Below are 17,615 nucleotides of genomic sequence, written 5' to 3' on the forward strand. Positions count from 1 at the left end.
AAAGCAAGTTATTTGCCCAAAAATGGCTTCGACAGGCGGCGAAGTGTCGCAGCCGAAGACAAGTGACAACGGCGCATGCGTGACTTGCCAATGGACCAACGCCGATGGCCAATTGGCAATTGGCAATCGGCAATCGGCAATTGGCAATTGGAAGACACCCATTGTTGGCCTGGCTGTGGCAGCGTCTCTCACTGATATGGATATATGGTAAACGCAGCGACTGACTGACACTTTGTCAGCATACGCAGCTTCGACAAATTTGCCTTGTTTCCCAACAGCGACAGCGACAGCAGCAGCTGCTGCTGTTGCTGCAGCAACAAGAAGATGAAGACGAAGACGAAGAAGAAGAAGGGGCTCACAAGCTTAAGCCGGCAGCTGCATGCCTAGACATGGCCTCAGATGCATGGGCCTAGACAAAGGCCGCATTGTTTGCGGCGGGCAGGCAGGATGCAATAAAACGCAGTCACAGGTGCATCAAATGTTGGCTCCACGTTGCAGTCAACATGTTGCCAAGTCATTAACTTGAGCCTGTTTAGGCTTTTGTTACATGTTTGTGATTACTGCTGCTGCTGCTGCTGCTGCTGCTGCACTTGAGCGGGGCCGCAACAAAAGGCGGCCCAGGACATGGACATGTTATATGGACATGCACTGCTGTTGTTGTTGTCGCTGATGTTGTTGTTGGCTGCTTTGCTGGTTAATTGCAGTAGCAAAACTTAAGGGGCAGCTGCAATGGCAATGGCGCTGGCGTTGGCAATGGTGTTGCCAGCGCCTTGAGCGTTTAGGCCATTTGAAAATTGCAGCCCTACAGCTGGCCGAGGGCGGTGAGGGGGATGTTGAGTCACAGCAACCACTTTGGCCAACAACAACAACAACAACAACGACAACAGCAATTGCTGCTCCTCCTCCTGCTGCCATTGTGTGCGCGTGTGTTTGTGTGTGTGTGTCTTGCTCATGTGCGAATTTTTATTGCCAAGCAAAACAACCCCCAAGTGGCGCACACATGCCAATTGTTCAAGTGAGTGTATGTGTGTGCATGTGTGTGTGCGTGCGTGTGTGTGTTTGGCAATGTCAACTGGGGCGGCTCACAAGCTGCTAAGTGCACTTGCCCATCATTTCTTTGCATTTCGTTTGGCATTCAACTCCGCATGTGTGCAAGGCAGGGACGTGCGGTGGGGGAGTCGGAGGTGCATCTAGCTCGCACCCTTACATGCTTCTGCTTTATTTATTTTCCTTTTTCTACGGGTTTTCCTTCTTTTTTTTAGCAACTGCCATGAATACATAATGCATTTGAGGTGCTTCTTCCGCTACTCCCGGGCAGTCACAAAGGCGAGCGGCTAATTCAAATGATGGCACCCCGTCCCAGGCCCGATGTCGAGCGAGCCGACAGATAACTTCTATAACATTCTCCAAATGTGGCAGAAGGCTGCCAGCTGTGCCGGCCAAGAGCATCTTTGTTCGCCTTCCGTTGCCGTTGCCGTTGCCGTTGCCGTTGTCGTTGCCAGTCGGCCGGAAAGTAATTAAAATCTGCGCTTAAGTGCAGGTCCTTTAAAACAATGGTAGCTCAGAGGCAACAAAAGTGTTGAAAAGCTACTGAAATATGCAAAATGAAATATTTAATAGGCCTCGGTAACGAGCGCCTTGAAAGCAAGCCGTAACGCGTCGCACACAGTGGCGCCATCTGTCGGCACTCGAATGCACAAATCTCTGCATCCTTTTCGACAAATCATAGAAATCAACAGCAAGTCCTTTTGCCACACAAAACATTTAGCGCCATCTGGCGGGCAGCTCGAAAACTGTACCCAAATACATCGCAGGCACAAAACATTCGCAATGAGAACACTCGCGCATGGCATCAGGGGTAGCGCAGGGGCAGCGCAGGGGAAAGAAAACAAAACATCGAAGCGATGTTTACATCGCACAATTGAGTTGCGCTCAAACCCAAGGCACTCAGACTCAATTACCCCTGCGCACAGTCCACTCGACTCACAGCCGCAGCTCGCAGGAGCAAGGCTGAGTGAGAGAGAAGCGACTCCGAGTCGCGTTGAGTGCGAATTAAGTTTTGCTGAGCGTTGCGCCTGCTGTGCTAATTAACGAAAGCTGCATTCAGCAATCCGCATTACGCTCTTCTACTTTAATAATTAGTTCGCATTGGCATTAAGGCTACCCCGCTGCCCGGCTGCCCCGCTGCTGCCTTGAATAATGCAGAGAAAGAAAAAGTTTATATGCCCCACACCCGAGCGATAATTGTAGCCAAAGAATGCGAGCCATTTTCAATATGTTTCAAGCATTTCTACAACGCTATCGAAAAACTTTTTTTCCTCGCCACACGCAGCTGCAGGCAAAAGTTTGCCAAAACAGAAAAGACCAAAAAAACCAAAAACCAAAAAACTAAAAAAGAAAGAAATAGAAAAACAAAGGAAAAGAATATCTCTTCAAATGCTGCAAATGAGCAAAAAATGTAAAAAATTGACTCTGCCTAGGGCAGTGGGCGGGGCAGTGGGCAGCGCACTAAACTGCGAAAATTGAAATGAAAATTACCTCATTGTGGCAGCATTTCAGCATTTGAATTCAAACTCCCATCGTGCACGTGCCTTGTGCCCGCTGCTCTGCTCGGCTAATGGTCCATTGCAGTCTATGCCAATCCACACAGCCTCTTCGCCTTGTTCTTCTTCTTCCTGTTCTTCTTCTTCCTCTTCTTCCTCTGAAGGCGACTTAGCATTTTATGCATGTCGTGCGACGTCAACGTTCAACTTTATTAGTTATTTTCTGCTCAATTTGTGCTCGACAGAGGCAGGATAACAAGAAAAATTATTTTCATTTCATTCGACATTTACCATAATGGAAAATGCGGCAAATTAGAAAGAAAATCAGTTAGTTTGCTTCAGCAAAATGCATTCATTGGCACTCGAGCGAGCCAACTTCCAATTGGGCACTAAAGCTGACTATTCACAATTCAGATTTGGCCTTGCCGTCTGGGCACGTACTAGACCTGGTTATCGAGCACAAGCCAATGTATTTCCCTTTTATTATGTAATTTACGTGCATTCAAACAATATCTTTATATACATATCTTACTTATATACATTTATAAGACTCGTATTGTTGAATGAACATATATTGGATTTACCAAATGATGTCTCAAATAATCTCAATTTCTAATGGAAGTATGAGACATATAATTTGTTTATAACATAAATACCTCCTCTTGAGTTATTGCTCAATGGGTGGATAACCACATTCATTGAAAGCCTTTAAGTAAAAATGTCATTTTAATTTAGATTAATTATAAAAATTTGGCGTGTTAATGAATATTATGTAGAGCAACCAACGTCTGAATGATATAAATTATATATTTACATATATTTGTATATACATATTTTAAACATTTTAATTTGACCTATAATAATATAAAAAGCCTTAAAATATTTATCCGATGGCTTGAAATATTTTTTCGCTCTTAATTAATACTCCCACCATGTTTGTGCTTTTAATGAAAACAATTTTTTTTTACAGTTATTTAATCTAAATACTATGTTTTACTATATGCGTTTACTCTCGTTTCATTTTTGACATTTTGACAACTAAAAAAATTAGTATTACTTCGCAATTTGAACCAATAATCATTACAAATATTTGTTGATTTTTACAAAAAAATTATTAACGAAGATATATTGAAATAAAAATAAATTTGTATTGAATATTTAAACCAAATTAACCTAAAATCCAAATTGTGTATTTATTATTTATTTATTTAAGTGGTAATAGTAGTAAATTTCCTAAAAAAAATATTTGGTTGATCAAATTTACCATAAATAGTAAAAGAGTTTGTTTCAAATAATTAATATTAATTAAATCTGAAATAACTTTCATCACTGCAGTGATAGCAATGCGCTGTCTGAGAGAGTACATAGAACAAAACAAAAATGTGTAACTATAATTAAAAATGCTGAGTAGTTCCTTTTCAATATACTTCTAGTCTCAATATTGCTTAACGGATAACATTTCATGGGATCTCAACACTTTTAGGTTTTTTCGAGAATCACAAACAGCCAAACTTCCTATTAAGATTCATTCGTAGGGCATACCAATGTTTTCCTGCATAAAACTTCTTTTCTCCTGTCACATTGCGAAATCAGTTTATGTATTTGATAAATGGCCGGCAGAGGCCGCTGTATTTTGGGCCAGTTGGCTAGTCCGTTTTCAATTTATGAGAGCTCCGCAGCTGTAAAACTTCACAGCTCTAAGGGCTAATTACGTTGAAAGGCTGTCGCTTAGTAAGTTAAAAAGTTTACGCACAATTATTAACACTTGGCCCGGCCGGCGTGATGGGGCACAAAAAGTTGACAGCCACGCCCAGTTCGGTGCAGCCCATTAGACAATATAAATGCGCGGGCTTCCATCGCATTTCGTACAGTTGGGAAAGCTTCGACTAGCAGCCAGCAGAGCCATGAGCAGCTCCTTGGTAGAGAGTCCTCGCACCTTTGGCGACATGATGCGAATGCCCGTGCGTTTCTACAAGACCATTGGAGAGGACATCTATGCGCATCGGTCGACGAACGAGCTGACCTCGCTGCTGCTCAAGATCTACCTCTACGCGGGCTTCATCAACTTCAATTTGCTGGTCTGCGGCGAGCTGGTGTTCTTCTACAAGTCGATTCAGGACTTCGAGACGGTGCGCCTGGCGATTGCTGTGGCGCCATGCATTGGCTTCTCCCTGGTCGCGGACTTCAAGCAGCTCACCATGGCGGTGTACAAGAAAACGTTAATACAGCTGCTCGACGAGCTGGAGGAGATACACCCGAAGACCCTGTTGGCGCAGAGGGCCTACAAGATGGCCGACTTCGAGCGGACCATGAAACGCGTCATCAGCATCTTCACCTTCCTCTGCCTGGCCTACACGACCACGTTCACCTTGTATCCGGCTATCAAGGCAACGGTCAAGTACAATTTCCTCGGCTACGAGACCTTCGATCGCAACTTTGGCTTTCTCATCTGGTTCCCCTACGATGCGACCTCCAGGAACTGGGTGTATTGGATCACCTACTGGGACATTGCCCATGGCGCCTACTTGGCCGGCATTGCATTCCTCTGCGCGGATCTCCTGCTGGTCGTGGTCATCACGCAGCTCTGCATGCACTTCAGCTACATTTCCACGCGCCTCGAGGCCCATCCTTGCGACCCGGATCAGGACGAGGAAAACTTGAGTTTCTTGTGCAGCATGATCAAGTATCACGACAAGTGCTTGACGTGAGTAGAAAAACAGAGAGAGAAAAGGCAAGTGAGGCCAGCTGCCGTCCCGTCTTCCCCAGGTTGTGCGAGCATGTGAATAACATGTACAGCTTCTCGCTACTGCTGAACTTTGTGATGGCCTCCATGCAGATCTGCTTCATAGCTTTCCAAGTGACCGAGTCGACGATCGAGGTCATTCTGATCTATTGCATATTCCTAATGACATCCATGGTGCAGGTGTTCCTCGTGTGCTACTACGGCGATGCCCTGATAGCAGCAGTACGTGGCAGGTCAAGCCATTAGCTTCATGTAAAGCTAACTGAGAATATCTTTTGCAGAGTGTGCGTGTGGACGATGCGGCCTACAACCAGAACTGGTTCCAGTGCAGCAAGAGGTATTGCATCATGCTCAAGCTGATGATTATGCGCAGCCAGAAGCCAGCGATGATAAGGCCACCCACATTCCCACCCATTTCGCTGGTGACCTACATGAAGGTGAGTGCGGCAGCCAGAGCTGAGCTGAGCTGTGCTGAGCTGTTCTTGTGCTTCCAGGTGATCAGCATGTCGTATCAATTCTTTGCCTTGCTCAAAACAACCTATTACAGAAACTGAGCATGCCTACATCTATATATATAAAAGAAAGTTGTGTAAAAGTGAAGACTGCTTATAACTTGATTTAGGCTGAACCAATTTTCATGGTTTTTGATTTGTTGGATTTGTCTCCGCAACGAGTTTAGTATAGGGTCTTAAAAATACTGAAAAAATTTGCCGAATACTTGAAAAACGCGGTTTTTTCCCCAAATGTTCAAATTTTTTTTATACCCAGTAGGCTTGGTAACAGTGACAGTTTTGACAATAGTGTAGAAGTAAATAAACAAATGTAGTCAGTCAGTCTACGGTCTCCTGACCTCGAGCAGACCTGACTATTCAAAAAAAAAAAAAAAAAAAAAAAAATTTTTCAAATCAAAAGGAAAAATATTTCAAATCAAAAATCTGCAAAAAATCAAAAGATTAAAACCTGACTGTTCAAAAAATAAATAAAAAATTAAAAATTCGAAATTAAAAAAAAAAAAAGGTAATTATTAAAAAGTGTATTTTTGGCTTTTTATATTTTCGGACTTTTAAACTTTATAAATATTTCAAATCAAAAATCTGCAAAAATTAAAAAAAAAATCAAAAGATTAAAACCTAACAATCAAAAATAAATAAAAAATTCAAAATTCAAAATTCGAAATTAAAAAAAAAAAAGTTAATTATTAAAAATTGCATTTTTGGACTTTTACAAAAGCTAAATATCTCGAAAGTTCAGGTATTTGTTTGTCTCAAACATAAATTTGTGTAAATTATTTATATTTATATTTCTCGATTGTTTTATATGGTTTTGTGCGAGGGCAGTATTACTATTAATAAAAATGCCGCGTCCTAGAAGATCTAATCTTTCCCGGCGGACCCATAATGCAATTAGGCAACGGAATAGCGCGAGTCAATTATCTGACGAAGAGCGAGAAATCGCCCGAGAAAGGCTCCGCGTTAGTACCCAGGGAAGAAGGGCCTTAATTCGTGCTTCTCAAAGAGAGGCAGCCCGTGAAATGGCAATAAGAAATGGTTCAAGGATTGATTTGAATCGAGCAGCGTTTCGATATGATTGCACCATTGATTACAGCTTGAATCGTTTAGTTTGCATTGGTCCAATGGACGTTGTTTGCTAGCATTGTGGCGCATTGAAGTTTGCTGGTGAAACGCCCGGTTTGTGCTGCCTTAGTGGTAAAGTGACATTGCCATTAGCGGTCACCATAGCCATTGCGTTCCCTGCTTTATGGCGAAACACTAGAATCACGACATTTTCTAGCGAACACTCAAAAATACAATGCCTGTTTCCAAATGACATAATTTGGGGCGGAAAATATTGGAGACGGATATTTAAGGTAATTTACGTTAAAAATTTTATTTTCTATGACTGCCAAAAAAAAATTTTGAATAATGTAGTTTGTTAGATTTCTGTAAATAGTGTTTGTAAATATAACTATAACTATGGCTTTGAATTTAAAGATTCAAGGCCAGATTTGCCATCGCATTGGATCATTGCAACCTATTGAAGATGCACAGCAAAAATTCTTGCAAATATACTTCATGGGCAATATGGAAGAACAACTTGACCGGCGTCAAGAAATGAACACAGCTATGAAAAGAGCAATTCTCCATGATTTGCATGCTTAGAAATTTAAACCAACCAAAACTGTGCAATGGAACGCGTTTGGTGATAAGAAAACTGATGAGCAATGTGATTCACGCGTTGATACTCAAAGGAAAATTTAAAGATGAGGAAGTTCTTATTCCTAGGATTCCGATGAGCTCAACAGATATGCCCTTTGAATTTAAACGAATTCAATTCCCGCTTCGTCTTGCCTTCGCCATGACGATCAACAAGTCACAGGGCCAATCTTTGACTATTTGTGGCCTCAATCTAGAAAATGCGTGTTTTTCTCATGGTCAATTGTACGTGGCATGCTCACGTGTTGGCAAACGATCCGCATTATTTGTTCTTGCACCCGACCAAAAAACGAAGAATGTCGTTTACAACAAGGTGCTTGAATGAAAATCCGATTAATAAATTTATCAGTGTATCCCAGCCTGAACAACATAGCTTTCAACAATTTTTTACCTAGAAATAATATAGAGGGCAATGCAACGTTTGCCGGGCCAGCTAGTATATATATATATATATATATGTGTGTGTAGTTGGCACTGTCAGAGCTCTGCTTCACTAATGATGTCCGCGACACACTTTGATAATATTTAATTAAAAATCGCATTTAAAATTAATAAGCTTAAATTGAAACCAATAGCGGCTGAACGAGCACAAGCGAAAATGTGAAAATGTAAAATGAAACGAATTCAAACACACAGAGCAGCGCACGGACGAAAACAACTTTTCAAAAGGAATATTACAGCACCAATAGCAAATAAAAAAGAAGAAGCATACATATAAAAAAGAGCCCACACACAGAATCACAAAATCTGTAATGGCCCCAACAGAGGCGTCCACTGCACAGAGATGCCAGGAGGCATCGCCAGCGCCATCGCCACTCCCCAATGCCCAGTACCCAGTCTCCTGCTGGTAATAAAAGGAACAACATAAAACGCAATCACAATCATCGACAATAATCCGGCAGCGGCAAAAAATGCTTATTATAAAATTTCACAGTTTTTCAATGAGCGGCAAAAGCAAAGCAAGTAAAAAGCAAAATGAAAAAAAAAAGAAGAGGAAAAAAGCAATGGCTTTTCAAAATCATAATGGCAGCTAGTAACAAGAGTTTTGTGTACAAATAAGTGGAAAAAAATTGCCAGCAGTGGCAGAGCGATCGGCATCCACGACCACGTTCTCGTCCGTGTCCGCGTCCAGGTTCAGGTCCGCGTCGCCGATGTCTATGTCGGCGTCAATGAGAGCGAGCAAATACCACGTCAGCAGCTCCAATGGCATCTGCACCATCCACCCCACACCACACCACCCCACTCCTCCCAGCGCGCTGTTCGTCAGCTCGTCGTGCACGTCACGCGCAACCACTTAAAAAACCTTGGGCCACCCACCCAAACCTATTACCGTGACATTCTCCAATTTCTATGCCCCAACCTCCAGCCTCCAGTCAGCACTCTCTCCCCTCTCCCCGTCCCACACTTTGCGTGCTGCATTTTCCCTTAACAGGCCGTTAGTCGTTATTATTTTGGTCCATTGACGCTGCGGGCCATGGCAGCACAGCTCTATGTACACACACACACACATATATATATATATATGTATATATATGTGTATATATAAATATGTATATATCCCGGCCGGGTCACCTCTCTGCTCTGCCATGCTGTGCTTAATGCGCCGTTCAGGCCAACGGCAGTGCCCGGGCCACATTATGTACCACCACCCCCGGCCCGAGCAGCTCGACTAGCCCGCCCCAGAGAGTCCATCAACTTCAGCCAGCATCCCCTAGCCGCAGCTTGAGCTGTTTGCCACCCTCGTTGACGTTGATGTCCCGTATTGGAATCGCGTTCGTCTCGCCTTGTTCATCCTTGTTCGTCCACGTCCACCTCCTCGTCCACGTCCACGTCCACGTCCACGTCCATCGTCCTGGACGCGCACTCTCGGCAACAGCACCACCAGGAGGGCAATTTTTATAATTTTAGTCTCAGTTTGCTTTGAATTTATTTTTATTTTCCTTTTTTGCTGCTCTCTGTTTTCTTTTTCTTGTACTTTGCATTTTATTTTTTCCACTCTCTTGCCCTCTCGACTGACGCTTGACTCCTCCCTTCCGGCATGGCTGCACGGCCTCCCCGTTGCTGGCGTTGTTGGTTTTATGTTATATGCCTGCTGCTGCTGCTGCTGCTCCTTGCTCGAATTTCTTGTTGTGTACCCACACACCAACACACACACACACACACGCATTGATTCACATCTATACAGATTTAGTTATGGTTTTGTATTGGTTTCATTTGACGCTTTTTTACACACTCATCCGGTGCTACAAAATGGCGTTGGCCGTATTGATTTTTGATTTGTTGCTGCTTTTATTTTCGTCAGGCTTCTGCCCTGTGTAGGCCAACTATTGACTAATCGCAGTTTATGCAAATTGGCACAACTGTACTTATCAAGAGGCTGGAAGGTGTCGTTGGCATTCGTGCATGTTTGTGAAAGATTATTAAAATTCAAATTTGTTTTAATGGAATTTCAATTTGATTTTTTTTTATATATTTTCAATTGCTGCAATTGAATTGTAATAGCGAAACGCAATTAAGATTTATTAAAAATCAATTTCAATTAATAATTTCATTAATTAACAGCAAGGGCAAACAATAATAAAAAATAAATAATAAAATAAATAAAAATATAAAAAATAATAAATAAATACCTACCTATAGCTGCTCCAATATATTTTTTTTTTTTTAATTCAGCATTACAATTTAAAGAAATTGTTTATGTAGTATGTAGTATATCTATTATGTAGTATATCTATTATATCTTTACACTCCAAATTGATACAGTCTGCTGGATTATACATATAGTCCCTCCACACTCATCATCGCATTTCAGTTGAACCAAGCTTAAAGCTCAACTTAAAGACTGAGTTTGCTTGAACTCAGAGAAGATAAAGGAATAAGCGCCTTTGCTTCACTTTCTAGTTAGCTTTTATAGATTTTGTGCATATCGGAGTGCTTAGCTAATTGCTTCATGTCTCTTTTTTCAACTTTCATTAGCTGAGCGAGCATGAAACACCTCAGCCATGTTCGGTCAGTGATGCTGGAACACATTTTGCATTGAATCTGCATCGGGATGCTGGCAACGGCTACAAAGTGTGCGCAAATACGCAAAATCATTTTATTTCGCTTGTCAGCTTTTAATTTTGTGCTCTTCCTGGTGGGGCAGGAGCAAGAGAAAGGAACTCGGGCAATGCTTTTCTTGCTTCTTGCTTCGTGCCTTTTGTGCGATGGTAATGGCGCTGGGACTGGGACTGGGACGGTAGCTGGACATGGACGGGACTGGCTGCTACTTAGGCGAGCGAGCAACGAGCAGTCCGGGACTGACTCAAAAGACAGCCCCTCGACGTGCCCCTTGGCCCCCTGGCGACCACCTTCCCCTAGCAACGCTAATGAGATCCAAACGTCGAGCGCGGAGGCAACTTTCCATTCCGTAAAATTCTTTGCTTGTTTTTTCTTTTTTGCTCCTTTCTCATTCCCGCTCGTTCTCTCTCTCCCTCTTACTCACGCTCGTTGTCAGTGATGTTGTTTCAGTTCTGCCCATTCTTACCGCCGGACTCCCGTCCCTGATCTGGCATGTGTCCTTATGGCTTGTTAAGAAAATGTCGCTCTCTAATGCTCAACAATGTCAGGGACAGGACGAAGGCAGCGCTGCCGCTGCCGCTGCCGCTGCTGTTGCCTCTGCCGTCGCGCTCTTAAATTAGAAAAATGTAAATTTATTTTAATTAAGATAAATAAGTAACAAAATGTTTTATGGAAATTACGTTAACAACGTGGGGACAAGCGACTGTAATGGGAGCGCGACTGCGCCCGGCGTGGATTTCTTTCGTTTTGGCTATTACTTTCAAGAGGCGACACACTCCAGAGCGGCGCATCGGGCGACCGCATGACAGCACAGGACAACGCAGGACGCGGCCATGCTCCAACATGCAAATACACATCAACAGCGAGTTGGCATAACTGAAGGGGGTGGGGGAGGGGGACGGGGCACCACCCAGACCCGCCTGCTCGCCCGCTAAGAACAAATAAAATTATTTTTCCACGCGCAGGCGTTTTTTTATGGCATTGTGAAAAAGTTAGCCATTGAATCAGATCGATGATGTTTTTTATAATATTGTTTTCATGTTTTCATGTTTCGCATTTTATTCATGTTATTTATTATGTACACATACTTTGGAAGCGACTGTTATCGACACTCATTGAAGCGGGTTGATGGATGTTGTTGAAACTTTTAATTGAAGCCAAGCTGCCTGAACCTTTCGCAATTAATATATATTTGCACTTGCATTTACCAAACAATACCCCCAACAAAAACAAATGCAAATAAAAGCCAGCGGCTTTTTTTTATTAACATTCAATTTTTCAGTTTCGATTTGCATGTAAAAGTTTTATTTATTTTAATTAAGTTGCTTAATATGTGTGTGCTTTTTTATTGCCTGGTCAGGCGTTGCATTAAATGTTCTGGCTGGAATTTATGTTTCTGCTTTTTGCTTCTCATGAACACCATAATTATAAAATATACAGCGTGTTAAAATATTTAAGCCTCGGCCAAACAAGGTCATTAAATACAACAAAAATAGGATTTTAATTAAATAAAATGCAATCAGTTTATTGTAGAGTGAAGCATGGCTAGTACTGAACCCTTTTATTGAAACAACCGAGTCTAATGCATCGCTCAATTCAATTCGCCATATAATATATCGTTTTATGTGAGTCACTTGAGCGTGCGCCATTTGGCAGAGGTTTAATTATTTACTCGTAATTAAAAGTCAGCTTTATGCACATCACATCAAGTGCATAATCACAGCGTCGCAGGACTGGACGAGCTGACAGCAGCCTGACATGGCCATTGAGACGATCTCCGCGAGCGAAGACGACGCCCAGTGCGGCCTTCGCCAAACAGGAGCCGGAGCAGGAGCCGGAGCAGGAGCCGGAGCAGGAGCAGGAGGAGTAAGCATTTTCCTACATTAGCCGGCGGGCTGGGTAAGCAAGCAGCTGAAGATTATGTCGCCCCCAAAGTAAATAAAACTTATGCACAAATTACACAAGTCAGTTGACTGGCTGCCACTCCACTCCACTCCACTCTACCCCACTCCTCCCCTGCGCTCTCTATGCCTCTCTACAGACTGCCCGATTGCGAGCAGCTCTGGCCATAATTAAAACTGGCGCTGAATGAAATCGCATAAAATAAATTAAACATTTTAGGGCAATTTAGAGTGAGAGTCGCTGACTCTGTAGGTGTGTGTGTATGCGTGTATGTGTGGGTGTAGGAGAAGGTGCGCTCTCTGCATGCTCCCAGGACAATTGCAGCTCTAAGTGAAATATTAATGGTGTGGATATTCCAGTCATGAAGCAGATTCTTTAATAATGTAATCCAGACGCTGATGTGGGTGGGTGCTCGAGCTGGGACTGCTTTTAATGATTTTTTGCTTCGCCCATTGTTGTTGTTGTTGTTGTGTTGTTATGCACACACATACACACTCACACACACTCCAAAACATTTTCAAGTGCATCATTATTTGTTGCGAAATGTGCGGAGGTCCAGGCCTGGAGGCGTGGCCAAGGTGGCAGCCTCGTGCAAATTCAATGCGCTGCATTTTTAATCCTGATGTCAGATGTTTTTTGCTCTGGCCATGTGTGTGCGTTTTTTCAATGCCGCAACTGAAGTGCATGCCACGCCCACTGCACTTCGTAAGCAAACATTTATGATGACGACGGCGGCTGCCTTTCGCTCCGTGCCCTCAAAGGTGGCATGGCTGCTTTTGTTCCGCTGCCCATGCCCCGGCCTGTGTGGGCCGCGGCTTGTCGAGTGCAGTCCTGGCTGCATAATGGGATGTCTGATGAAGCTCTTAGTCGGCATAATTATTATTATTATTACTTCTTTATTTTTCGAGCACAAGCCGATATATGTTGAGCGCTCCTCCTCTCCTCTCCTGCCTTAGCACGTGAAATGAATTTATTAATTATACGCGCATGGACTACGGCATCAACTAATCAGCAAACAGTAGCAATGCAATAAAAGCAGTATAGAGAGAGTGAGAAAGAGAGAGAGAGATGGGGAGAGCGCAGCAGGAGTTAGCTACCTTTGATCGCAACCACTTGAATGCCAATTAAAAACGTGTAAATAATTTTTAACAATTGGCAAGCGTACAAAGGCCGTGCATAAATTATGTTCTATTACATTAAGCAGGAGAACCTGCGCCAGGATGAACGTGAGTTATGGCAACTGCATTAGCATAAGGATTTCGAGTGCGGCAAAGTCTGACACGGGTACGGGCTAAGAAAGGAACCGACCGAGGGCCTTTGCAGCCTAAGAAAGCGACAATCATAAGCATAAATCGTGGGAATGCAGAGAGAGCAACGACGAATATTCAAATTAGACGTATGTCACTTCACAGGACACAGAGCAGAGGGCAAAGGACACAGACACAGGCACAGGCACAGACACAGAACACAGGCAAACAGTAGGATAATACGGCATTTAAAGCTGGCGCTAGAGTTTTGTCAACGTACACAACGTAGACAGAATAGATGAATAACTGAATAACAGAATAGCTGAATGGCTGATTGAATGAGTGAAAGGGTGATTGTTCTAGTTCTCACAATATGCGATCCCAAAGTGGCGATCGCTTTGTTTTTCTATGAGGGGTCGTCGATCGCCAGCATCCCAGCGGATAATCAGGCTGTGCTGTGCGTCTTTTCAAGCTGTCCCGTAACCCTAGTTCGCTCTGCTTTTATTTTTTCCTTTTTGCATACGTTTCAACCAATTTTTAATTGAGATTTTTACCTGAAAGTTTTGAGGCTCGCCATCGTTTGGGTGCGCCGCATGCAGCTGCGACCCGCTCTGGCCCTCATCTGAGCTCTGGATTAATGTACAATTGTGTATTTATTGAAATGCGCCAAATATTTTCATAAAAAATACCACAATATTCCAAATGGGTTAAACCGGTTGAACCGGTCTGCATATTACACTTTACCCCTCTAGCATCGCATCCATCAGCTTGATCAATGCAGAGCGCAAGCTGCGAAAAGACCTTGAGAAACTCGGAACAACGCCTTGTAACACTAGGAATCTGTTCCTATCTGAGCAGATGGTCCGATTTGGAATCTGGAAAGACAATGAATAATAATAATAAGTGTAATTTTTATTCCAAATAAAATAATATAATCTTTGCTGACATTTTATGGAGATATATAGATATAAATACTAAACTTTTTATCTTCCTTTCATTTTCCGAAAGAGAAGTAAATGTTAGTAAAATTTTTTTTATTTATTTATTCAATTTTTACTAATTTATTACATAAGTTCTAAGAAGCAAATATATTGTAGACATTTCTTACATTTCCCAATGGAATTTCATTTCAATGAAATTTTTAATTTAATAAATTTAGATACTCCCAGCTCTCATATTTTAACTAAAATAGTCACAAATATTTGTTTGGGCCAGCAATATTTTTTATTTGTTATTAAAAAGTTTATAATCTTTACAATCTATCAGAAAACTTGGACAGCGACAGCTGCGGGTAGATGAAAATTTAATTTCGCCGCCCCATTTTCAGCAAACGGCAACTTAATTTACGCTGAAATCCATTTGACTTTATCTGACATTCCAATCAAGCCGTCTAAAAATTTGTAACAACATAAAAAAAATCATAATAAAAAGCCGAAAAAAATAAAAAAAAAAAATATAAAAAAAAAACGATCTCAAAAGCGAAAAAAAAGTTGCTCACAGTCACGTCGTACAACTTTTGATACAAATTTTTTACCAAAGCATTTTTTTCAGTTTCGGTGCCTGTGCCATGGCGATGATGATGATGAGAAAGGATGATGATGATGATGATAGTGGGGTGGCGCTGCGCTAATGGGCAGCCCACCCCTCGCTGATTTTACGTACAAAAATAATTCAATTGTTCGTGCGTTCGCTCGCTACTGACTGAGAGGACTCGGAAAATTAAAATAGTGTGGCAAAATAATAATAAAAAAAAAACAACAAAAAACGTTGAAAAAATACAGAAAAAAAGAAAAAAACGTGAGTCGACATCGCAACAATATGTGCTCCGTACTTGCGCCGGGGCCAGTCAGCCTGGTCGGTAAATGCTTGGGTAGCTCGGCTTCCTTTTAGCTGCTGCCATCAGATGCTCTGCTCCTGCTTCTGCTGCTGCTCGTCCTGCTCCTCCTCCTGCTCCTGCTGTTGCTTCTTTTACTGTGCGCACATAATTTCCGGCTCGTTTTTATTTATTTTTTTCTTTCACTGGAAATCACATGCTGACATATTCTTCCTTACAACAAAAAAAGAAAGAAAACCTTTTTTATTAAAAAAAATGTATTTAAAAAAAAAATTTTATTTTGGAGTGAAATTGTAACAGTTTTGTTTTTTAATGCCCTCACAGAAAGTATTTGAATTTTGAGACCTAGAAATGTACATGCTATATATTTTCAGATTTTATTTATACTAATTCTCAGAGAAAAAGTGATCTGTGAGTATGTGACAATCGATCTTTATACTATAATCAATCAATTATTAATTCATTATTATAGTATATCAATTATTTAAATAATAATAAAATGTTTCTTTAATAAAAATCTCTATATTTACTGGCAAACCTATTATTACATATAAATGCCAAAAAATTAGATGGACCAGAATTGGTGAAAAGCTCTGTTCGTCTTGTTATTTTATCTCTCACTCTATGTCACTTTACCTCTGCAGTAAAATTAAATAAATTGCTGCAAGAGTATCCAATATTCGTTACTTTGCTCTGTTCTTCTCAAGTTTCGGGGTGTACATCGTTAAAAAATACATACATATATATGTAGGTACATACATACATATATAAATGAAATTAAAAAGTGCACAGTTTACGCTCTATAAATTTTAATGTAAATGGATTTAGGTTTCTTGTTAGTGTTGTTGTTGTTGTGGCCATTGCGTTTCGTTTCGCACACGCTTGTTAGCTTTAAAGCGCATTGTTACTGACAAGCTGTCGGATGCGTTTTATGTTATAAATTTTGACTTGTTTTTGTGAAGAGCAGCAATAATAAAAGAAAAAGCAAAAAACTTACAAAAAAAAACCAGAGACAAAAAATACTAAAAAAAAAAAAAAAAAAAAAAATCGAAACGGCACAAAATATGCAAATGCGTGAGTAGTTTTGTTGGCTGTTTGGGTACTTGGTTTTATGTGTGGCTAAGTGCACTCAACTCAGCGCTCTATGGCGGAAGGTAATGACAGCAATGGAGCTGCCTAATGATATATGACCAATGATATATATGCCAAATGATTTATAGTTGCACGCTTAAGCATTCAGTTAAAGGTTAATTTGCCAAAGTCGAGTGCTGGGCGAGCATTATTATGAAAAATCCCTCATTGATGCGGGAGTCTTGCAAAGAAAACTTGGCACCTACTATTTAGCAGTTGCTCGAATATCGACGGCTAAAGGAACCTAATGCAACTAACCTTCTCTGCTTAATCTTAATTGTAGTCTCTGCAAATTTTCTGTTTACTCATTTAAAACATGTTCATTTCACTTGAATGCAGCCAGTTAAACGGACTTTTAGTTTAAGAGCCAATAAAACATTATGGACCGATCTTTCATCTCATATAAATCGCAGCTATCGGCCGCAACCCACCAGTTTTACGATGTCCTATTAATCTACCAGTTGATTGTTTCATCAGCATGGAATTGCACAACATTGGTAATTAATGGCAATGCATTTTTCCAAGCCAGCGGATTTGATTTTCAACAACTTAATGGGATGGCCAAGTTCATCAACTGCTACATGCATATCTGACAAACTTTTCCACTAACTTAAAACCACATTAATCTTGGCCACTCATCGTCGCTACGTTACGTGAGCAACATCAATCAACAGTCAATTTGCTCACCCCGAGCCCGAGCGGCAGGCAACCCACAACATGGATGATCTCTCTCTCTCTCTCTCTCTCTCTCCTCTGTCTCGCGCCCTCTCAGCAGAGATTTGTCTATTTTTTTGCACATTTATTGACATACAAATGGGATTTTGACGGCGCTAACAAGTCAATAAAGCAACGTCATAGACCTCAAGCGACGGCACAAACTGACAGCTAAAATTGTCAGTTTCAAGTGCTTGGGCAAATTTTACAATAAATAAAAGTCGAAAG

The 17,615-nt window shown here is 41.5% G+C and overlaps 1 protein-coding gene and 1 long non-coding RNA gene across 5 annotated transcripts; one reads left to right on the plus strand and one right to left on the minus strand.

The window, feature by feature from the left end:
- The first annotated feature begins 4,001 nt into the window (after positions 1 to 4,001).
- Positions 4,002 to 7,871, plus strand: Or67c (Odorant receptor 67c). Of its 4 annotated transcripts, XM_089467102.1 has the most exons (6): positions 4,006 to 5,247; positions 5,310 to 5,508; positions 5,568 to 5,723; positions 5,781 to 6,537; positions 6,624 to 7,153; positions 7,278 to 7,871. In XM_089467102.1, exons 1-4 carry the CDS (start codon positions 4,385 to 4,387, stop codon positions 5,838 to 5,840), a joined length of 1,278 nt encoding a protein of 425 aa, XP_089323228.1. In that variant the 5' UTR covers positions 4,006 to 4,384; the 3' UTR covers positions 5,841 to 6,537; positions 6,624 to 7,153; positions 7,278 to 7,871. The 4 variants fall into 4 exon arrangements, with proteins under 4 accessions (XP_089323225.1, XP_089323227.1, XP_089323226.1 ...); XM_089467099.1 differs by having other exon boundaries at positions 4,002 to 5,247; positions 5,568 to 6,537; XM_089467101.1 differs by having other exon boundaries at positions 4,002 to 5,247; positions 5,568 to 6,303.
- A 2,277-nt stretch (positions 7,872 to 10,148) lies between these two features.
- LOC149269450 (uncharacterized) lies at positions 10,149 to 15,855 on the minus strand. The gene is made up of 3 exons (XR_016269895.1): positions 15,540 to 15,855; positions 14,453 to 14,583; positions 10,149 to 11,169 (listed from the first exon to the last, which is right to left on the minus strand). It is a non-coding gene; the product is annotated as an uncharacterized LOC149269450 (long non-coding RNA).
- Between the last annotated feature and the right edge of the window lie 1,760 nt (positions 15,856 to 17,615).

This window comes from Drosophila arizonae, chromosome 4 (genome assembly GCF_054131065.1).
Source record: "Drosophila arizonae isolate 15081-1271.41 chromosome 4, UAZ_ARI_1.0, whole genome shotgun sequence".
NCBI classification, from domain to species: Eukaryota; Metazoa; Arthropoda; class Insecta; order Diptera; family Drosophilidae; genus Drosophila; species Drosophila arizonae.

Excerpts from the sequence above, each read along its gene's own strand:
- Or67c (XM_089467099.1), top strand. The coding sequence starts at position 4,385 with ATGCGCGGGCTTCCATCGCATTTCGTACAGTTGGGAAAGCTTCGACTA. Across the intron at positions 5,248-5,309 it reads TATCACGACAAGTGCTTGAC|GTTGTGCGAGCATGTGAATA; the intron begins GTGAGTAGAAAA and ends CGTCTTCCCCAG. Across the intron at positions 5,509-5,567 it reads GCGATGCCCTGATAGCAGCA|AGTGTGCGTGTGGACGATGC; the intron begins GTACGTGGCAGG and ends TATCTTTTGCAG.